The sequence below is a fragment of the Fusarium pseudograminearum genome, chromosome 3 (genome assembly GCF_000303195.2).
Source record: "Fusarium pseudograminearum CS3096 chromosome 3, whole genome shotgun sequence".
NCBI classification, from domain to species: Eukaryota; Fungi; Ascomycota; class Sordariomycetes; order Hypocreales; family Nectriaceae; genus Fusarium; species Fusarium pseudograminearum.
The window spans coordinates 4,330,900-4,352,568 of NC_031953.1; the positions used below are offsets into that span (position 1 = coordinate 4,330,900).

Below are 21,669 nucleotides of genomic sequence, written 5' to 3' on the forward strand. Positions count from 1 at the left end.
ATATACTAATATTGATACAACAACATAATGATATTGTTTAGTCTTGTCCTTTCAATTCAATTGAACGTTATCTGATCCTCACTGTATCTTATTCTCATCAATGCATACACTTTCAATTCCTCAACGCCTGCCCTAGACCTGACCTATCCCAATGATATGTGACTATCCCATACTTCTTCAATCTCTGGTATTCATTCTTACTCTTAATCATCATCGGTCATTTCCATCATACTGTCCTCTTTCTCCTCTGAATCGTTCTCATCCTCCAGTACTGTCATCCTCCGTGATCGTCTCACTCTTCCCTTGCCCTTCTCCATTCTTCCTACTGTTCTTCGACCACCATTCACCTTTACAGCCGCATCGTGCTTTTGCTGTCCCAGCATACGTTCAAACTCGATCAAATCTTCGGCTTCAGACTCCGCCGCACCGTCCTGCAGTATCGTCTCCTCTAACGCCTTGTTAAGCAGCTCTGTCGCAATACTGTCCTGCGGATTAACCGCCAACGCCTCATGTAAGACCGTCACTGCTTCCTCGGGTTTGTTCTGCTCCATCAGAATGAGACCTTTTGCACTGAAGATAGCTGCATCTTTTCCTCCCTGTCTCAACACCTCGTCAAACTCGGCCAGAGCTCGGTTAAAGTGCCGTAGTCTTCGGAATGCGTGGCCAAGATTCGTCCTGGCCGCTAACCATGCTGAAGGATCACTATCCATATCATCAGCGATCTTAAGCGCTGCTGTAAAATATTGTGCTGCCTCCTTGGGTTTGTCTTGGTGGTATTTCACAACGCCCATCTCGTTCAATAATAGCGGATCCGTTTTGCAGAGACCGTAAGCAGTTTTAAGGAATTCTTCCGCAAGTGTCATGTTGTTGAGGGCGTGATTCTGCATGCCCAAAAACACCTGGGGCAGATGAGTACCCATGAATAGTCTCGCCGCTGTCGAATACGCCGAAATCGCTTGGTCGTGCTCGCCCTCGGCTGCGAACGTATGTGCGAAACCTATCCACGCTGGTCCAAAGTGCGCATCCATCATACTCGCCTTGCTAAAGTACCGTCGCGCCTCTGGAATCTTGCCAATTGAGAAGTAGTAAATACCAACTGCGAGCCATGAGCATGGCTCTTCGGGATGGCTGTCCGCTAGATCGTGTGCAATCAAGAATAGTAAGTTCTTCTCCTTGAGCTCAAACAAGCAAGCCAAGTGTACCGGGTACACACTAAAGTTGTATTTGTCCTCTTGTAGAATCCCGTTCGTGATGTTCAGCGCATCCCGGTAGCGGCACTGCGTATACAAAAGATCCGCCCGTGCAAGCTGTAGATCAGGGTTCGACGCCAAGTGATAATGTGTTGACAGAGAGTCGTACGCTGTCTCGAACGCTGCAGGATTCCGATATTTAGATAGACGTGTCGTGTAGAGCATCTTTGTAAACTCAGCCGCTTGCTGAGAAGCCGACGCATCGCCTGACACATGGATTGCGTCGAAATCCAGACTCTCAAGGAACTGCCACTCTTCGTCTGGCGACAACAGATTATTGTTCATGAGCTGCTGAAACGCTTCAAAGCACTGGACATCGATCCGTACTGCATCTTTATAGCATTCCTTTGCGCGGTCAAACGAATTCTGCTTCGCATAGCAGATGCCTCGCAGGAAGCACATGGCTGCTTCATATCTCCTGTTGGATGCCTCTTCCTCCGCAACTGGGTCGCGACGTCGTGTTTGGCGCGGCTGTGTTTTACGCTTGTTGCTCGCGCCGTTGGTTATGAGATGCGTCGGGTTGCGGTCGCCGAGAACGGAAAGAGCTTCATCAAATCGGGATTGCTTGATGAGACAATGGCCGGCGAGGTAGCGGCATGATGGGTTTCGTGATATGAGGTTTTGGCTCGAGAGAAATGCTTGGGCGCGAGTGTAGTTTCCTGTCGCGAAGTGGACTTGGGCCAACCAGAATGCGTCTTGGTCGTCATCTATTCAACCTGACATTAGAGTCTTGAGGTGATACTCCGAGGAAAGGATTATACGAACTGGTCAATGCCAGCAGCTTGTCGCCGATAAAGATAGCTGATTCGTATTGCGCCTTGTTGAGGGCATCTTGCCTCCATTCCCTGAGGAAGCTTTCCATGACCTTTTTTTTATTCCAAGCGCATCGAGTATTATATACAGATTTGGATTAGGTAGTCAGTACGCGAGTGATGTTGCGGCGTTGCGAAATGGGTTTAGGAATTCAAAGTGTCGTTTGTTTGGAATAGCATCAACTAAATCAACAACAACAACATCCCACCCACCTAACAAAAGTCGACACCCGTTCGGTCTTCAGTCTCACCGTCACTCTCAACTGGAGCTAAGCGCGTTAAGGGCCTCCAGGGCGTCTTTACAGGCTACAGTGGGGGTGTCTGCAACAACGGCGGGGTAGCTTACAGCGGTCTTTGCCTCTGTGGAAAAAAGTTGGCGGGGTCCATTGGACGTGGCGTATCAGAAGCTGTCAATTGGACACTCGCCGATACAGGAGCCCGTCCTATCTGTCATATCTCATCAACTTTGGAAAAAAGAGTCGCATACAATTGCTCGACAAACAAACATCGCTCAATTCTGTACAAACATCCAATTGAATCGCAAATATGGCCTCTTCTCAACCTACCCGATGGGCTGCTCTCGCTCGTGACACCAACGAGACCAAGATCCAACTCGCTCTCAACCTTGACGGCGGCGATTTCCCTCCGGACACCGACTCCCGTCTTCTCGACAACGATGATAGCCATGCTTCCCAGGCCAGCAAGTCCCAAAAGATTGCTGTCAACACAGGAATTGGGTTCCTCGACCACATGCTCCATGCGCTGGCTAAGCATGCTGGCTGGAGTCTGGCACTGAACTGCAAGGGTGATCTTCACAGTACGTTCTTCTTCCTAATTGCGCCACCGAGAGATATCAATGACTGACATTTATCTGCTTAGTTGACGACCACCACACTGCTGAGGATGTCTGCATCGCCCTTGGTTACGCCTTCGCCCAGGCCCTCGGTACACCCGCCGGTCTTGCTCGTTTCGGCTACGCCTACGCCCCTCTCGACGAGGCCCTTTCTCGCGCCGTTATCGATCTCTCCAACCGTCCCTATGCCGTGGTTGACCTTGGTCTGAAGCGGGAGTGGCTCGGCCAGCTCAGCACTGAGATGGTTCCTCACTGTCTGCAGAGCTTTGCTCAGGGTGCTCGTGTCACACTGCACGTTCACTGCCTCCACGGTGACAACGACCACCACCGTGCTGAGAGTGCTTTCAAGGCTCTTGCTATCGCTGTCAAGGCTGCCACCACAAGAATACCTGGTAAGGAGGGCGAGGTGCCCAGCACCAAGGGCACTCTAAGTGCCTAAAGAAAAAGTGCCTAAAGAAAAAGTGCAGATTAGGAGTTCCGGATGAGTGTTTCTTTTGGTAGGTTTGAATTGCAGTTTGACGGGCTTAAGACATAAGACCTTGGATACATATAACAGCTTAACTATAAATTAGATAGCAGAGCGGTTGGGAATTATGAAATTATATTTCAACCAAGTGTGAAGCGATAATATGTCATAAATTCGAGGCTATATTTTGTAACAACTTTGTAAATCGACTGATAGTACTTATGTTCGGTAGTCACCGTTAATGGTAACATAGTCGTGGCTGAAATCGCAAGTATAATGCACAGCAGACTTATCACCTGTTCCGAGCCTGACCACAATCTCGAGATCCTCCATGGCAAGGATTTCGGCCGCTCGCGTCTCATCAACCTGCTCAGGCTCACCATCGACAAGCAGCTTCAACTCAGCTGAGCCGTCGGTAGGGATGAAGGAGACGTTGGTTCGCTCGGGAGTGATCTCAGGAACATCGTTCACGGGCTGTCCGGGGGCAGAGATAAGAGCGTAACCGGTTGCGCAGAGAACTCGGCCCCAGTTGGCATCCTTACCGTAGAGGGCGGTCTTAACGAGGGGTGATGTAGCGATAGTTCGGCCAACCTGGCGGGCTGCCTCCTCAGACGCGCTGTCGACGACACGGATGGTCACGAACTTGGTAGCACCCTCGCCGTCTCGGACAACATACTTGGCCAGGTCAACAGAGAACTCGGTCAAGAGCTTCTGGAAGGCTTCATAGTCGGGAGACTGCTCAGAGGTGACCTCCTTACCACCAGCTGCGCCATTAGCGAGAAGAGCGACGGTGTCGTTGGTAGAAGTGTCACCATCGATGGTGATGGAGTTGAAAGATCGGTCCACTGCATGTCGAAGAACGTTAGGCATGACAGCAGGAGAAATGGGAGCATCAGTAGCCAAGATGGTGAGAAGAGTCGCCATGTTGGGAGCAATCATGCCCGCCCCCTTGGTCATACCAGCGATGCGGTACTCGACGCCTGGGGAAGAAGGAAGCTCAAAGCTTCGGGACATGAGCTTGGGGAAGGTGTCTGTTGTGCAGATGGCCTTTGCGCACTCGAGCCAGTGGGTGTGAGAACTGCCAGCCTTGCTAACAGCGGTAGGAATCTTGTCAAGAATCTTCTGAATTGGAAGCCTGTGACACATGTGAGCCATTGAGAGGTTAGATAAGGTCAACCAGTGAAACAAACCTCTGGCCAATAACTCCGGTACTCATAACAATAGTAGAGTTCTCATCGCCAACCTTTTGGTCCGTGGTGTGAGCCATGCTGGTAGCATCTTCAAGACCTCCGGTGCCGGTGACAGCATTCGCGTTGCCCGAATTGACGACGACGCTTCGCAGACCAGCGTTATTCTTCTGCTGTAACAATTTCCTACTGTACGTCACAGGAGCAGCCTGGAACTTGTTCTTTGTAAAGACACCAGCAGCAGCGCATGGTCGATCAGAGGTGACGATGGCGATATCGGGCTTGCTGGTGTTTCCAGGCTTGACGCCAGCCAAGACGCCTGAGGCATTGAAGCCCTTTGGGTATTTCCCTGACGTAGGAATATACTGGATCTTTGAAGGAGGGATAGGGTTTGAACCCAAAGTAGTTGCCGCCGAAGAGTAGGCGCGGGTGAATTTCTTCATCATATTTGCGGTTGAGATGGATAGGTATTGTTGATGCTATTGTCAACTGAATTTTTTGGCTGGGGTTTGAGTCTGTAATGGAATAGTGCTGCTGCAATTGGGTGCGATAGCGGTATCGCAGCGATCATCGTAGGTGGAAATAACCAAGCATTTCGAATTGAGTCATTACCTAGGAAGGGTTTTACTATCAAGAAATATAAAATAATATCATTAAACCGATTTTATTCTCAAATATTTAACACTTTTACAAATCAATAAATCAATCATTTCCTTCAACAGCGTGAGCGCGGTGCCGTGTGTGTGTGTGTACCTTATGTGTGTGTTCGGAACGTCATAACCACTATCTAAGCCACCAACCTCCAACTGAACAGCAACTCATATTGGCATGATATAGTTCACTCCCGAATTGAAATCAAGCATACATTTGCAATATATGTCATACTGAAGATCATCAGATGTCATAGGACAGCGGTATGGTTCTAATTTCTTTAGAATTGATGCAAAAATGCAAACAGTCATTCTCTCATACAGGGTATCGACTACGAATATCAAGGCAACCAGGCATTCAAGCCTCATGATGGAACCGGAAATTCACAAGAAAATCTCGTACATAGTAAACAAAGTGGATAGGATTCTATGGGCTTGGTAGTTCGATTTCACTTTCAAAAAATGCTCTCAAGTCTTCCAAACATGCTCCATCCTCGGAGCCTCAGGGTACCAGAAGAATTGGCCGCTGAGAACATATGAGATGAAATTAGTAGGTCATTTTATGCTACTAAAACTATAGTCTTTAGGCTAATCATTTTTGTACCCTAAGTTTAGGTGGTTAACTTTTCTGCTACCCAGTAGAGGAGTCAGACACAGAATCACATGGACATAATTAAGATTCCGTCTTCGTGATTCATTCATTCGTATATTGCTGTGAAACTTTGACTGCCCAAACCAGAGCCATAGAAGGGTGACCAGAGGGAATGAACTTACATGTGAAGGTTGCTCTTGCACGACATCATGCTGGCCGAAAGTTCCTTGTCTTTAAAGCAAACATGCATCCGCAGCCATACAAAGTGCCTGCCTGGAGCATGTCAGGGCCAGAGTTACCTTGTAAGTTGACTTTCAAGAGCACTTCGCCCAGGCAACAGAGTCACCTGCAAACTTACAACCCTCAAATTGAACACGCTGCACAACTCTGACCAATGGCTATGTGATATGCGCAAAAGTATTACGCACGCAGGCAAGCAGACTCTGCGTCATCAGTCTTGGTGGGCTTTATGAGAGTGAATTTAGATTAATGTTGAAAGTCGATCAGAGCCTAGCCAAGGGAATAAGGCCGATACTGTACACTGCTGGTTGGAAGATGTGAGCTGTAGATAGATACTGAAATCGACAGATGGTGAAATCGAGCACATTAACCAGTGTCCTGATCCTGCAGTTAAGCCTAGAAACCAAGCAAGTTCTTGAGATCAAGATTGAATAAACCCCGTATATCATTGGCAGCAGCCAGCTCCTGAGCACCTGCCTGCCAATCGTGACTGAACCAGAACCTTGAAGGCTGTTGCTGTGCCTGCATGTGGAGCCCCGCTGGTGCCTGGATGCGGCTGCAAAATTAGAGCCCCTCCTTCCAAAAACCATCACGCATTTTTGGCTGAAATGCCTTAGTCATCAGATCTGTGGCCCGTGCGCGAGTGATCTCCTGCAGGTATAAAACCCCGTCTTCCTCCCTCGCTTTTAGTTTTCTTTTCTTTCTTTCTTCTTCATCCGAGTGCAAGGGCGTTATCCATCTCCGTGAAGCGATTAGCTGAGAGTGGATTTTTGCTAGTTGAAAACTATACACTGACCGCTCCTACTTGGGTTCGCCTGGGTAGGGAATTTTTGGAACACTTTTCTTATGGAAACTTTTCTTTCATTGCGATCGGTCCTATATGGACTGGCGCGAAGAAGGAGGATGCTTGATATTGTTGGTGATGTACGTGATGGTCCGCACATGCTGACTGGCTGAGTGCTCTGTTGCATATCACGCTTATGACCCAAGTGTTAGATGTCGAGAATGCGCGTGTGTATCACCGGCAGCGCGAGTCGCAACATGCTCAGAGGTCATGATGGATGTACCTGTCTTGACAATGGCGATGTATTAAGTGTTTGCTTGACCAAGTAAGAATGATGAAATGCTATCCCTCTGGCCAAATCCTTTTCGCAGTGCTGCTGGCTGGCTGTTGAGCCTTTGACATGCTGTGCGGCCGATGATGACGACCTGTGAGGCCTGCGAACAAAGCATCATGAGAAAGGAGGCAGTCAAACAAGCAGGCTTGAAATAGTATCAACAATAATTAAATCATGTCTAGAATAAAATCCTAGTAAAGTGACATGCAAACGATCATACCCATGCATGCTACGCTGCTCTCTGGCTGTTCGTTGGTGCTGCCCACGCACCACGTCTTGGGCTAGCGCGGGGCATTCGACATTCTCCATCCAAATGCCGGTCCAAATCATTCTTTTTGAGTGACTCAAAGCCTCCATCTGAGCGCCCCTCGTACCAAAACTCTAACAGCCCGGAATCCTTATCTATTAGCGACCATTCCCGACCGAAATTATTCGAGCATCTCGCTGAAATTATCGAAAAGAACGTATTCTAGTGGCTATAATAGGTAGCCACGTCTTCACGCACATTCTCCGTCTCTGTAGTGCCCCGCCCTCGAACAAGCACATTATCGAAACCGCTTCTCTACCCGAAAACACGAACTCTCGAACCAGGCCTCATGTCTATCGAAGCTGAGGGCTCGGCTCCCCCGCCGCAAGCCCCCGAGAAGCAGGAAGTCAAGACGGAAAAGAAGGACCAGAGCAAACCCCAGCAGCCTCCCAAGGATGGCCAACAACAGCAAGCCGCCCCCGCAGGCGAGAAGAAGCTCTCCGGAGCTGAATTAAAGAAGAGAGCCAAAGAGGAGAAGGCCGCTAGACGCGCCCAGGCCAAGGTCGCCCAAGTGCCACAGGGCCCAGCGCAAGGTGACAAGCAGGCCGGTGGTGATGGCAAGGGAGGCAAGGCAAAGCCTAAGCAAGACGGACAAAATCAGCAGCATGGCGGCGCAAAACTTCCCATTCGACCAGCAGGTGCGACTGTTGTCAAGGACGACAAGCCTTCGATACCAGACTGCTTCAGCCATCTGTCTATGGCCCGGCGCATAGACATGACCCATGCCGACAAGGACGTTCACCCTGCTGTCTTGGTTCTCGGAGAGCACATGAGCGCATTTGCGATCAGTGACAGCATCACTCGACTGGAAGCAACTTTATATGCTTTCAAGAAGGTACAGCACTCCATCTACCGCAATACCAACGTCCAATTCTAACAATTCCAGGTCATCGACTCGTACACAACACCTCCTGGCTCCACTTTCTCCCGCCATTTCACATCTCACGTTCTCAACCCTCAGATCGAGTATCTCACAGCATGCCGTCCCATGTGTTTCTCCATGGGCAATGCTATCCGATGGCTCAAGCTTCAGATCAGCAAGATTGACATTGATCTCCCCGACTCTGACGCCAAGAAGCTCCTATCCGAGTCCATCGACAATTACATTCGTGAACGCATAACTCTCGCGGACTACGTGATCGTTGAGACTGCTGCCAACATGATTGACGAAGACGATGTAGTACTCACTTATGCTCACCACCACCTTGTTGAGCGCACCCTTCTCCAAGCTCGCCAGCTCCAGAAGAAGAACTTCCGCGTTATCCTTGTCGACGATCCTTATGAGCGTGTCGGCATCGATCTCGCAAAGAAGCTCTCCGCTGCTGGCATTCACGTCGCCTACTCTTCCGATCTCAGTGCTCTGCGAACCCACCTCTCCGAGGCCACCCAAGTTTTGCTTGCCGCCGAAGCCATCTTTAGCAACGGTGCTATGTACGCCCGCGCAGGCTCATGCGACATTGCTACAGTCGCTACTGACCTTGGTGTCCGTGTCGTCGCTCTGTGCGAGACCATCAACTTCACTGAGCGTGTGTCTATTGACTCGCTCACCTACAACGAGATTGACCCTGAGCGATCCACTGACGTTGGGTTCCGCTTGCTTTTCGACACTACGCGGGACAAGTACATCACGGTTGTTGTGACGGAACTGGGCAATTCTTCGGCTACTTCTGTACCAGCTATCCTAAGAAAACTAGAGGAGTTGTAGGCTTTTGAATTCAAGTAAAAACATGGGCTACACTTTCTCACCTGATAGATGGTGCGGCGTTTGGGTTGTCATTCTGATCCAGATTGTGAATGTATAAGAGACAGTCTTTTGAAGCAATGAAAGTGTACTTGCATTCTGTCGTGTTTGTGATGTTTCTGGTCTGCTGCAACCTCGGGTGATTTCTCAAGACTACCGATTGAAGCCATTGACTAATCAGAACAATATAGTGTCATCACAGCCTCAATTCACTCTGGTTGTAATTGTTTCAACCCATACGTCCATTTTGACGCTCTACTTCCCAAAATATCACAAATGTACAATATTCCCTCCACCCTTCAATCTTGTTTGTCGAAGCCGAAGGTGTGTAATTCTCAGTGTCTTTGCATTCCCATTCCCGTAGTCATTTCCCTTCTTAAGCCTCAGCCTGGGCATCCTTCTCGGCCTTGCGCGCTCGCTTCTCGAGGAGGATGTTCTTTCGCTCCCTCAGTGTGTCGGTTTGTCTGTCGTCGACGCCCTGGAGCCAATATCCGAAGCTGGCACCGCCGGCTGCGTAGACGGGGTACACCCACAGGGAGGACTTGCTGAAGAAGGGACGCATCTCGATACCCATTTGCCAGAATCGGGCGCCGAGGCCTTGAAATTTCCGCTATGTTAGCATCCAATTCTTTCCTTTCCCCCTCGCCATTCAATTGTCCAGGTTGTATTCTCGGGCGGGCGAATTGACTCAGGTAGGTGACGTACCGAAGAGACTCCAGAAAGCGATGCGGTGCATGTTGGGCAATTGACCGTCGGGTATTCGGATGTAGAGATTGGGCAGGTCTGAGATTCGCTCGAGGTGCGAGGCGTTGACGTCGTTCGTTATCGGGAAGTGAGGTCGTGATCTTGAAGATCCGTCTGCCGAAGCTCACTACAATTGGAGTCCAACTGATTGGTCACGATACCAGTCACGTGTATGATATTTGTCAAACTATCTACCCTGTACCTTGTGATCGCCAGCAATAAAGTGTAGTTTTAATTGCTGTTAATGACGATGTTGTTCAAGACATTGGCCAATATTTATGCCTTTACTTCCTGACACTGTTCTTACGGTATTGTTTGTGGTTAGCAATTCATGTTTAAAGGATAACTAATGGAGCGTACTCCACGAGAACAACTCACTGACGACATTCAAACCACATCATCACCACTTCCTCCGGCCACTTATTCAAGTAAAGTTCAAACAATCATATCACAACCAAAAAGTAAAAAGAAAATACGCCATGATCAAACCAGGCCCAGTGCTCATTCAATATCTACTAAATCTAGAGTCTACATCTATGTCTGGTCTACTGTCTTAGTAACGGCATCGGTCAGTAACAGTAAGAGAGATAGTATCCCACGTGCTCAAAGCCATAAAACTCCCCGCTATGTCATTGCAAAACAATCAATCTAACAAGCTTCTATCCAATCCGCCAGAATAAGGAGGCGGCGCTCCAGATGGTGGTGGTGCTATCGTGGGTGTTTGGCTGCGAGGCGTAGGATTGGCGGTCCACTGAGCCGCCTTGGCCACAATCTTGGAGAAATATTGCTGAATAAAGGATTCACTATGGCTGTTAGCATATGCTTCACAAGGGAGCGTAGGAACTGAACTTACGTGTAGTAGCTGTGATCGGAGTTGTGAGGCGACACGAGATTGTGTGCCAGCTCATGTGCCAAAACAACCCACCACCAGGTCGCAGCCTCTGCCTTTGCCTGGCCGCTTCTTCCCTCAATTTGCGCGGCATGAAGCTGAAGGAAGAACCTGAAGTTGCAGAAGATACTTCCACCGGTATTGAATGCGATTGTCCCGCCAGCTTCGTCATAAAAGATATGCAAGACCTTAGGTGACATAGAGTAGACGTTGCCTACATCAATCAACAGGCTGGAAAACACGTTTAAGTTGGTCAGGTGTTTCGAGAGGAATGCACTCGAATCCTTTATGTCCCTGGAGACAAATACCTTCATGCTATTCGAAGTTTCAGCAATGAATGTGATGTTCTGTGCTGGCGTCTTGTCACAGTAAGTGGCCTGCTCTTTGACTTCGTTGACTTGAGGCTCTGAAAAGACACTATCAGATCCATACGCCCGGGTCGACTTCACCGCATTGAGTAAATTCTGCTGCACCACTGCAGGACTTGTCACTCTGCCCTCGTCTTGTGGCCGCTTTCCAGAATTAGACGAGCCGCTGCCAGGCGCCTCGATCTCTTTGGGCTTGTCCAAGAACTTGTTCAGCTCCTTGCGAGAGTCGTCTTCATCTTGCTCCGTGTCGAATCCAAGTCGGCGAGTCAGGTTGGAGAACAACCCTCTACTCTTCCTGTTCTGTTGTTCTTGAGTAGGCTTGGGTTGCTCTGGTGACTCCCATGAACCTGGCATTGTTGGTCCAAGGGGCTCTGGCACTCTGGTAGCTTCACGTGCAGCTTCAGCCGCTTTAGCCTCTGCTCCCCATTGCTGCTCCTTCTCCTTGATTTGCCGCTGTTCCTCTTCCAAAGCCTTTCGCCTCTCTTCCTCGGCGATTCTGGCTTCGGCAGCCTTGGCTCGCAGAATTCGGTCAACGTTGTAACCGCGGTTCCTCAGGCCGTAAAGATCCAGTGTCAGGAACGGCTCAAAGAAGAGGTAGGCCTGCTGATTCGGACGACTCAATAACATTTGGCAAATAGCTTGTCCAATTTGGTACATGTCGGGCTTTGCTTCATCAGCGACGTACATGATCCAACCGTTATTGGTCTTCTTGCTCGCAGCCGACCGCTTCTCTGTATGAGTCTGGTACTGACCCTGAAGGGTTCTTCTTAAAGCCACCGAGTGAACCACATCGACAGTCAGATTTTTCTCCAACCATTTTGCGTCATGCTTAATAGCGTCACGCCTATAGTTTGCATACTCGAAGAGGAAGATTTTTGATCTCTCGACGACATGTTTGCGCAGACTAAGAGCAAGCTTTTGCCTATCGCTGTGAGGCCCAATTCTAATTTCCTCTCGAACGATGCTACTGAGCCTTTGCGCCCCAAGCGATAGATAGAATGTCTCAAGGGCGTCCTCCTCTGGCGCACAGATAAGCTGATCTTTGAATAGTCTGTAACTGATGATGTCGTCCAGGATCACAATTTGACTGGCAGAGGCGAGCTGGTACTGTCTGATAGGCTCATCCTCCTCCTCCAAGTCATCCGACTGCTTCTTAGGTGGCGCTAATTCCTTGTATGCGAGGAGGAAGGGCGCCGACTTCATTCGTCTCCAGAGGTCCTTATCTCTATGAAGCGTAGACGATGATTCAGCCAGGGACTTGAGAAGATCCAAGTACTTCTCCGAGCTTTGAAGCACGCCAAGAAGACGAGCTGGTTCAGTGCACGCCATATGTGCCACTTCTAATTTGGTAGGCTCACTCTTGGCGCCGCACTGGAACAGGAATGCATTCGCCTCAGGTCCAAAATCGACAAAGTCGAAGATATCGCCGTAGGTCGTCGAGGAACCGAGATACACTCGAGAAGGACTGACATGAACCTGGGTACGTTTTGGCTTCTCGGTTGATTGCGAGGTTCGTGTAATAGGGACTATAGGGGCATCACGCAGTTTGAAAAGGTAGTTTTCGCCTAAATCGGCGATTCGAGACGCAAAATAACCGAAGAGTGCAACGGCGTTCTGGTGATCTTGAGGAGGTGACGCTAAAAAGCGGTTTACACAATCGGCCATTGGCGGGTCTCTCGCTACTCCGAACTTGACAGCATGGTCATGCAGATCCCTTCTTAGGATATTGAAGCCAAGGATAGAGGCTCGAGGATTATAGAAGCACTGCGAGGGGGGTACGAGTTTTGTGCTTCCTTGAAGAGGCATCATTGCCTTTGGGCTGCCACCAAGTTGGAAAGACCCATATCCATTGATTTGGTGGTTGGCAAGGAAATAGGTCATTGAGGAAACTCGAAGAGCCTCGTCCTTACCCGACATTAGTTCAACAAGCTCAGGAACAGACGGATAAGGTCTGAGACCCAGAGAGTTGAGAAACCTGGCCTCTTGACTGCCAGGTCTATAGCTGCCGGGAGGACCAGGCCATTGGAGAACAGGCAATCGCAAACCGCGGATGGCATCCTTTGGCTCAAATAGTTCTGAGACTTTGTACAACGTTTCTGTTGCTTTGGTAGACTCCATGCCCTTGGGACCAGCCTCAGCGGGACAGAAGCGTGTTTGCTTAAGCTTGCTAAGATCTTCACCAGGAATATCCTCGCGGACAGACGCCAGATACTTGATGAGCTCGACATGACTCCACTTCTGTTGACCTTCACTTGAAGCGTTAAGCAGTCTCGTGAAGATGGTCTCGAGATCAACAGTTTTGCGGACACCAATTGTGACCAGGAACTTCTCCTTGATCTTGTCACAACCTTGGATGATAGGAAGGTCATCAAATAGCTTGACGATGGGGAAGAAGGACTCTGTTGGTTTCTTCATTCCCTGTTTCGTGGGAACCACCGTGTTGGCCTGCAAAAGCGAGACAATAGTTACTCTCGCCCCTGGACTGGAGTTTTCAAAATTCTTTGACAGAATTGTTAACACTTGGATAGCAAACTTGGGCGATCGTGTGAGGTTCTGCTCCTCGGACCTGGATGAATTCGTGTCGAAGAGGAACCGCAGCCAAGGGACGACCTCCAACGGCTCCCATCCCAAAGCGCGCAGTTCCGCTGGTTGAGAATTCGCTGTAAGTGCATGAGGAATTGTTGTAGGGGGAATAGGTAAACTGGCAGGAATTCTGTTCGTAATGAGATGGTTCGTGATGCTTCCGAGAGCAATGATCTCGCCTTGCTCCCCATCATCACTCATCGTACCAACAGCAACCTCAAGTAAAGCGGATCGGCTGCCAGGGTCGAGTTCACCACTTAAACTCTTTTTACCTGCCCAGCTGATAAAGTTCATTAGTTGTACTTTGTTCATAGCCTTTGTCTCTAGCTCCTTCTTCACATCTGTAACAGTGATGTGGGAGATGAGACCAAAGTCTATGAGCTTCTTTACAAACGGAACGCCCTTCATCTCCTCAGGCACGACGGGTATGCTATCAACAAATTTACTCATTTCATCCGAGGCAATACGAACATCCGCTGTTTGTAGCACGCCTCGAGTCGAGTAGGTCTCAATCGAGGCCTTCTTGAAGCACATCCAAAAAGCTTCCTCGATGATTTGACCAACTTGCCCACTGGGAGTAGAGTCGCCAAAAGTAAAGGTTTTTAGGATGTGAAGAGCTTCCGGCATGTACTTCGCGATGACAGTTGGGGAGAACTTGGGTTCCTTGGCCATGACCTGTCTAATCCGACTGCTCAAGTCGCTCATCTCGTTTGCGAACGCGAGTCGAGTAATAATACCTGCAGCACGAAGGATTTCAAGGTTCCATGTCCTGACCCAACGAGCGTTCAAGTCAATAGCTTCTCTTTCTACGGTGGGAATGATAGATGGCGCCGAAACGTGCATCCCTGCGCCGGTGGTTTGCATCGTAGGAAAGCCAATAAAAATGCGTCCACCCGGCTTCTTGTTAGGAAGCACAGAGGCGAACACATCAGTAGCCTTGCCAAGTGCGCCAGGAGAAGCAGCCTCTTGAGAAGCCTGAGCCTCATCGTAAGACGAAGTCAGAATTGCAATCTTTGTAGTCTTTGGCGGAGGTTTCTTTGTAGCTCTCTCAAGTTCGGATGCGAAATTAGTAGCCACGCTCGTGCGGATACTTGCAGAAGTTGCGCGAAGGAAGATTGTCGATGTTGAAAGTTTTGTCACATCTTCGGCAATAGCCACCTGCGCTGCATTCTCCTCGGTTTGGGCTTTGGTTCTGATACCGGCTTGTGATGCAGTTGATGTAAGTCGGGCGAAGAAGGATCTCAATGAGGGAGCTTCCGGGGCACCATAGGAATCAGTCTTTGTGCTGGATGACACAGCTTGCGGTTTCCATCCTATAGCAGCCATGTAAGACGCATCAATCTGTGTACTTGTACGATCAACGCTCGTCACTTTCATTAGGCCATCCTTTGTCCTTGCCTCCAGATCCCGGGGTAGAGGAAGCTCAACACTAGGGGAAGACTTCTTCTTCAGAGATAGGACCCGGTAGTCATCTATCCAAAACTCGATGTGCTCAAGCGCAACAAATGTCAAACTGGTCGCGAGAAACTGGCTGACGGATAGTAGATTCGGTAGAGGTGTTGTGTTGTTTCGGTAATCGAGGACGAATGTTGTATGATGGGTAGCCTGGTCTGCTGGGATCTGGGATTTCTTGGTGAAGAGGGCATTTCCCTTCCAGTAGAATGCCATAGCCTGATCGCCGGAGCTAACAAAAGGCTCCTCGCAATCTGCAAAGACACTGTAGAAACCAACACCGAAAGCGCCGATCTTGGTCTCGTCAGGGTTACCTTCAGCAATGCGCTTCAGTCTTCCCCAATCCGTCTTTGTAAATGGCTGTCCATCGTTTTGTACGACTAATCGGCGCAATGTATGGTTTGACAAGGTATGCTTCAGTATTTCGGATCGGTTCGTTGTGCTTGGGAGTGGCACTTGTGTCGAGGGAAGTGTTTCCCACTTAACGCTGACCGTCTTTGCCTGAGCATCGGCGGCGTTTTGAATGAGTTCTCGTAGTGTTGTCCATTCTCCTGAGTATCGCGCAAGAACCTTGTCGATCAGAGCGCGAGTATCGACAGTAACAGCTTCTTCGTCTTCACCGTCTCGCAAAGCGGCAGCTCGCAACTTGGAATAATCCATCGTGATTACGTTGTATGAGGTCTACTATCGCATTATCGTCGTAGTCGTCGATGGATGTTTTATACTGCGGACAAGAAAGTCTCAGAAAGTAGAGTGAAACGTGAACTGTTTAGTAAAGTTAGTTGTGATGCTTTGACGTGAAAGTATATGCGGATTTGATTCGGAGTCTAGGTCAGGCAAGTCAAGGCAGACAGATCTACGTGTGATAATGAGATGTGGCAAACGCGCTTACAATGCACTCAAACTCCGAATAAGTGAGAGAAGGCGATGGAAACACAAACATAAAATAGGGGTTGTGGCAAAAGGTGATGATGCTGTAGAGTCTAGGTGAGGTTTGGAGATAGTTTGTTCATATGACCTGCGACTCGTGGTAAAGAGCCCCTAGGCAGCTGATAGCATTCGGGCGGGCCTGAAGGTGACGTTTTTTACGGGTGTCTCGGGGAGAAAGTGACCAATCAGTACACGAATACCGTACTGCTCATTCCACGGAACCTACTAATCTATGGCGGAGGACCTGAGCTTTATTGCGATGGGCTCAATGTTCAAGAGCCAAAATACCCAATCCGTTATTTATTCGATCTCTTTCCTAATCTTCAAACGCTAACTTATATCATACAAGTTTGGCATCTATGCAATGCATACTGTAGTGGTCCTTGTTCCTGGCGATCACCTACTATTGTAGCCAGTACCCGCCCATGAACCGTGCCAAGACCCTTTGTTGGGATGTCAAAAGTTGAGTCAATGGAAAAAACTTGGTTGCCGATTTCGCAGCGCAAAAACCAAGGCCACCAGCAAATATTTAATTTTAATTACCATATATATATTACCGTTTTAGGATAAAAATACCATCTGTGAGGACTAGGTTAGTAGTGGGAAACATAACTACTAAGGTATAGTGCATTTCTAAAGTTGTAATCGAACAGTAGACGTCTTGTTGGGTCTGGAGTCGGAATCAACCCGTGTAAGTGAATCACTTGGTGATGGAGACGGCATGCCAATTATTTGGTGTCTTTTCTTTTTTGGCGACAGATCAAGTGAGTCAATTTGTCATTTTCAGAATATAAAACATCTTCTTCCTTCCTCTTCGTCTTTCCAAATTCACCGTTCAGCTTCACTCCTCCAAGGGCCTCTTCTCTGCTTTGTCTATATGAACCAGACACAAAACAACATAACCACAAACCAACTCAATTCGCACCATGTCAAAAGGCCGTGTTTGTCTGTGAGTATTTGAGTTCGTTCGGCTGTTGAAGCATTCACTAATTCTGCTCTATAGTGCCTACTCTGGAGGTACGACCTCTGTCTCCCAAACCACAAACAATCAGTGGCTCTGATTATGATCTAGAACACCATGCTAACTCCATAAAAAGGCCTCGATACCTCTACGATCCTAAAATGGCTCATCCTTGAGGGATATGAGGTCGTGGTATGTTTTCCGATACAAGTCTCTACCAATAGCCCCTGACAGTATAGTGTTTCCTCGCCGATGTTGGCCAAGTTGAGGACTTTGGCGCCGTTGAGAAGAAGGCTCTCGCTCTCAGTGCTGAGCATATGATCATTGAGAACCTACAGAAGGAGTTCGTCGAACAAATCGTCTTCCGAGCGATTCAGTGCAACGCCATCTACGAGGATCGATATCTTCTTGGAACCGCTCTTGCTCGACCCGTCATTGCTCGTGCCCAGGTCCGCGTCGCTGAGAAGTACAACTGCAACCTTCTGAGCCATGGCTGCACTGGTAAAGGAGTGAGTCCAGTTCTCAGTCGTAAGATGGATTCGTTGCTAACAAATCACAGAACGAGTATGGCATGGAAATCTCAAAAAACGAATCATGCGACTAACATACTCTTTTAGCCAAGTTCGTTTCGAGCTCGCCTTCAAGGCCTGCAACCCTTCGATCAAGGTTATTACCCCTTGGCGACTACCCGAATTCTGTGAGAAGTTCCAGGGCCGACAAGATCTTCTCAAGTTCGCTGCCGAGAACAACATCCCCGTCTCATCCACCCCAAAGGCTCCTTGGAGCCAAGACGAGAATCTTGTTCACTGCTCGTATGAGGCTGGCATCCTCGAGGATCCTGACCACACCCCTCCCAAGGACCTATGGACCCAGACAGTCGACCCTCTCGAAGCCCCCGACAAGCCTTTCGACTTTACCGTCCACTTCGAGAAGGGCCTACCTGTCAAGGTCGCAACCCCTGACCAGGAGGCCACTGACTCAGTAGAGCTCTTCAAGCTTCTCAACAAGATTGGGCATGATCACGGCGTTGGCCGAATTGACATGTACGTATAATTATTGTGATAAAGCGCCAAGATATCAAACTTACAAAAATAGTGTCGAGAACCGATGGATCGGACTCAAGAGCCGTGGCTGCTACGATACCCCTGGCTTGACCATTGCTCGTCTCGCTCACGTTGATCTTGAGGGCCTCGTCCTTGACTCCAAGGTCCGCAAGCTTCGAGATCAATTTGTGACTGTTGAGTGGTCTCAGTGCCTCTACAACGGCATGTACTTCTCTCCTGAGCGTGAGTGGCTCGACGAGGCCATTGTCTCTGCTCAGAAGGGCGTCAATGGCCAGGTCCGTCTCCGAGTGTACAAAGGCAATGTCTACGTTCTCGGACGATCGAGTGAGACCAGCTCCCTCTACTCCCAGGAGGATGCTTCCATGGACAGCCTTGATACCTTCTCTCCCATGGATAGCACTGGCTTCATCGCTATCCAGTCCATTCGATTGGAGAAGTATGGCGCTCAAAAAGCCAAAGACGGTCAACCTCTCAGCCAGTCTTGAGGCTATGTAACAACAAAACTGTAACAAAAGTGGTTTGATTTGGCGTTGGAACAGGCAAAAAGGTCTAATAACATGCAAATATCCAGCTTAGATAGGAAGCAAAAAGAATCAGTTGTTAATTTCGAAATCAATTTCGTAACACATTGCAGATGTTGAAACGCCTCTTGTGTTCCTATGGGTATCATATGTTCGGTTGATTCTCTGCTGGAGACTAGAATCTGGCTCTTCAGTCTCGGCGATGAGGCCTTGGACTACCGCTGCGCCTGCGTCGGTCTCGCGATCTCGAGCGGCGACGCTCCCTGCTTCCATCTCTGTGTCGTCGGTCACCTCCTTCTCGATCTTCCCTTCGATGGCCATCGCGATGGCGTCTGTGGCCGTGTTCCCTTTCCCGATCTCCATCCCTATCTCGGCGTCTCTCCCTGGGCCGATCTTCGTCTCTGTCCTTCCCAGCATCTTTATCGCGACTTCGACTCCTCCTATGCCTACGATGGCGGCGTTCACGGTCATGATCGCGATCATGGCTTCGACTGCGGTGTCGCCTTCTCTCCTTTCTTTCTGAACCGTCTTGACGTCTCGAGCGCTCTCGCTTTTCGTTTCCAGCCTCTTCCTCAGGAGGCCCACTTGCTGGCCCGACCTTTCGTTTGCTGGGATCGATCTCCACTGCGTTTGCACCTGAAGAGTCTCGCACAGGCGGCGGCAAGCCTAAAGCTGCTGCGATGGCGTCCTCTTCAGCCTCCTTGATCTTGCGCAGTTCTTCCTTTCGTGCCTTTTCGCGGCGGTCCTCCTCTGTTTCTCCGTTTTCGTCGGGTTCTCCAGAATCATCCTCGGCTTTGGCGTACCAGCCCAAGTCGCGACCCTTTTGCCATCGTCCAACAGGTGCTTTGAGACTGTGGCCAAGGTAATTCTCGCGATGGGAAGAGTTTGCGACTTCGTCCCAGCTGAAGTTGACGCCACCTCTAGAGCCGGATTTGCGGATGCTTGAAAGCAAATCCATGGTGTGATTTGTATAACTTTATTGAATCTCGAGTGTACTTTGTCCTTAATTGCTGAGTTTGTGCTTTTCGTTGATACAGTAGACGTGAATATTGTTGTGAGGTTGAAGTTTAAGGTTGAAATGATGCACCATGGCTGCACGGGATGAGCGCTAGAGCGGAACGCGACCGCTCCCTGCAGCACCCCTGGGGTATATAGAAGCGGAACCCCACGTCAATTCGCGGAAGCTTCAACCTCCAATCTTCAAACAAACACAATCAAACAAAAACACCACAACGACGAAGATTGCAGCTTTTGAGAATGTCGAACCCCAACGATCCCCCCCTGGACGAAATCCAATGGCGCTCTCCCATGGCGATCGCGCAAATGGGTGGCCTGCACAACAATACCATCCTCTTCTACTTCGCCGAATCGCCTTTCTTTGAGCGCACATCGAACAACGCCGTGGTATATAACCAAGCCATGAACGTACCCTCGATGTATCCTGTTATCCAAACACGCGAAGCTTTTGAAACACATCTTAACACCATGTCTGGTCTTGAGTTTAGAGTCGTAGAGGAGCCTGCAGAGACTGGTCCTGGAGCTGGCACAGGCGTATGGGTGATTCGCAAACAGACAAGACGGAAGTCAGCGTACGACGACGACGAAATCACTGTGCACGCGTCGTACTTTGTCGTGGGAGAAAATATCTACATGGCGCCAACCTTGAGCGGCATCCTAGCAGCACGAATTGTATGTGGTTTCGCGCATCTACTGGACCAATCTAACCTGTTATTAGATGACAATATCTTTAAGCATCACGAACGCCGTCACAGCTGCTGAATCAGTTCGAAAATGGGGTCCTTCCAGGGGCAACTACTATGAGCTTCCAGCAGCAAAAACAGCAACAAAAGCCAAAACCCAGGACTCTGCTGCCGCTACCCCAATGCCCGCAACAGACGAACCCAGCAAAGCCCCAATAGCTCCTACACCAGTTACACAGAAGGACGAAGAGAAGGAATTGGAAAAACTGGCTGAAGAGTCATTCATGATTCACATGAAGTACGGAGGCGAATACATCGATGAGAACCCCATCACCGGTCGTCCTGGAGAGTTCCACCTCACCACCACAGGACGAAAACCACCCCAACTTGTCAAGAAGGATAGCCCCGTAAGGAGCATCACTGCTCCGACAATCAACACCAAAGTTGAAGATAAGAAGGAAAGCAAGGAGAAGACACCCAGATCAGCGACGGCCCCGAAACCCAAGCGCAAGAAGAGCAAAATGGTGAACTCGACCAGTACACCAGCTGCATCATGAGGCAGAGGTTGCTTGGGATAAAAGGGGCGTTCAAATGGGGAAAAGGACATTGTGATTCTTGCTGCTCTCTTTATACACTAGTTTGATACCCAATACAGTATGACTTTCACGAGCCTGCCTTGATTTGTTTCGCGTACTGGTATCCCGTCAATCAGCATAGGAGGACACATCAGCGAAACATACATCAATCGCATCGTCTCTCATCAAGTTAACAATCGTCGTATTCAAGGCACTATAGGCTTGATCTACATCGAGATTATTCGCCTCGAGGATGTATACGTCTGTATCTTCAGTTTTAGACTTGACGGCATTCTATGTTTCTCCTAAGCCTTTCACGTCCTTGTCGAACAGCGCAAGCTTACGATATACTTCTACGGCAAAAGAGATAGCGGCTTGGCGCCTAATGCTCTGTGTCGTGTGATTAGAAGATTGGGGTGGAGGCTGCGAACAACAGGTTTACTACACCAGACGAAGCTCTAACAAAGAGCTATGCTAGGAAGCAGTGTATTCAGTGTTCAGGCATTGTTCTGAGTAGAAATCAGAGAACCATCTTCTCTTCGATTCAAAAATCAGGTTCATAATTTGCAACATTTAAGCTGGGTTCGTAGATCAAATCGGTCAGGCTGTATTAGTAGACCATGTATATGATGGCATCGAGCTTTCTCACTGACACTGCCATAATAG

General features: G+C 49.1%; 9 protein-coding genes across 9 annotated transcripts; 4 read left to right on the forward strand and 5 right to left on the reverse strand.

Annotated features, from left to right (window-relative positions):
* Positions 1–203: 203 nt before the first annotated feature.
* On the reverse strand, positions 204–2,112 carry FPSE_04248 (uncharacterized protein; the record flags this gene model as incomplete). The annotated part of the gene is made up of 2 exons (XM_009257366.1): positions 204–1,957; positions 2,016–2,112. 2 exons carry the CDS (start codon positions 2,110–2,112, stop codon positions 204–206), a joined length of 1,851 nt encoding a protein of 616 aa, XP_009255641.1.
* A 496-nt stretch (positions 2,113–2,608) lies between these two features.
* On the forward strand, positions 2,609–3,354 carry FPSE_04249 (uncharacterized protein; the record flags this gene model as incomplete). The annotated part of the gene is made up of 2 exons (XM_009257367.1): positions 2,609–2,879; positions 2,942–3,354. 2 exons carry the CDS (start codon positions 2,609–2,611, stop codon positions 3,352–3,354), a joined length of 684 nt encoding a protein of 227 aa, XP_009255642.1.
* A 246-nt stretch (positions 3,355–3,600) lies between these two features.
* Positions 3,601–5,014, reverse strand: FPSE_04250 (uncharacterized protein; the record flags this gene model as incomplete). The annotated part of the gene is made up of 2 exons (XM_009257368.1): positions 3,601–4,516; positions 4,572–5,014. The coding sequence occupies 2 exons, from the start codon at positions 5,012–5,014 to the stop codon at positions 3,601–3,603; spliced, it is 1,359 nt and encodes a 452-aa protein (XP_009255643.1).
* A 2,750-nt stretch (positions 5,015–7,764) lies between these two features.
* On the forward strand, positions 7,765–9,180 carry FPSE_04251 (uncharacterized protein; the record flags this gene model as incomplete). The annotated part of the gene is made up of 2 exons (XM_009257369.1): positions 7,765–8,310; positions 8,362–9,180. 2 exons carry the CDS (start codon positions 7,765–7,767, stop codon positions 9,178–9,180), a joined length of 1,365 nt encoding a protein of 454 aa, XP_009255644.1.
* Positions 9,181–9,592: 412 nt separating this feature from the next.
* Positions 9,593–9,952, reverse strand: FPSE_04252 (uncharacterized protein; the record flags this gene model as incomplete). Its single annotated transcript, XM_009257370.1, has 2 exons — positions 9,593–9,813; positions 9,922–9,952. The coding sequence occupies 2 exons, from the start codon at positions 9,950–9,952 to the stop codon at positions 9,593–9,595; spliced, it is 252 nt and encodes an 83-aa protein (XP_009255645.1).
* Positions 9,953–10,603: 651 nt separating this feature from the next.
* FPSE_04253 (uncharacterized protein) lies at positions 10,604–15,912 on the reverse strand (the record flags this gene model as incomplete). Its single annotated transcript, XM_009257371.1, has 2 exons — positions 10,604–10,763; positions 10,814–15,912. 2 exons carry the CDS (start codon positions 15,910–15,912, stop codon positions 10,604–10,606), a joined length of 5,259 nt encoding a protein of 1,752 aa, XP_009255646.1.
* Positions 15,913–17,108: 1,196 nt separating this feature from the next.
* FPSE_04254 (uncharacterized protein) lies at positions 17,109–18,692 on the forward strand (the record flags this gene model as incomplete). The annotated part of the gene is made up of 6 exons (XM_009257372.1): positions 17,109–17,131; positions 17,186–17,199; positions 17,280–17,335; positions 17,383–17,644; positions 17,703–18,186; positions 18,239–18,692. 6 exons carry the CDS (start codon positions 17,109–17,111, stop codon positions 18,690–18,692), a joined length of 1,293 nt encoding a protein of 430 aa, XP_009255647.1.
* A 108-nt stretch (positions 18,693–18,800) lies between these two features.
* On the reverse strand, positions 18,801–19,686 carry FPSE_04255 (uncharacterized protein; the record flags this gene model as incomplete). The annotated part of the gene is made up of 2 exons (XM_009257373.1): positions 18,801–19,129; positions 19,179–19,686. The coding sequence occupies 2 exons, from the start codon at positions 19,684–19,686 to the stop codon at positions 18,801–18,803; spliced, it is 837 nt and encodes a 278-aa protein (XP_009255648.1).
* A 299-nt stretch (positions 19,687–19,985) lies between these two features.
* FPSE_04256 (uncharacterized protein) lies at positions 19,986–20,985 on the forward strand (the record flags this gene model as incomplete). The annotated part of the gene is made up of 2 exons (XM_009257374.1): positions 19,986–20,417; positions 20,464–20,985. 2 exons carry the CDS (start codon positions 19,986–19,988, stop codon positions 20,983–20,985), a joined length of 954 nt encoding a protein of 317 aa, XP_009255649.1.
* Between the last annotated feature and the right edge of the window lie 684 nt (positions 20,986–21,669).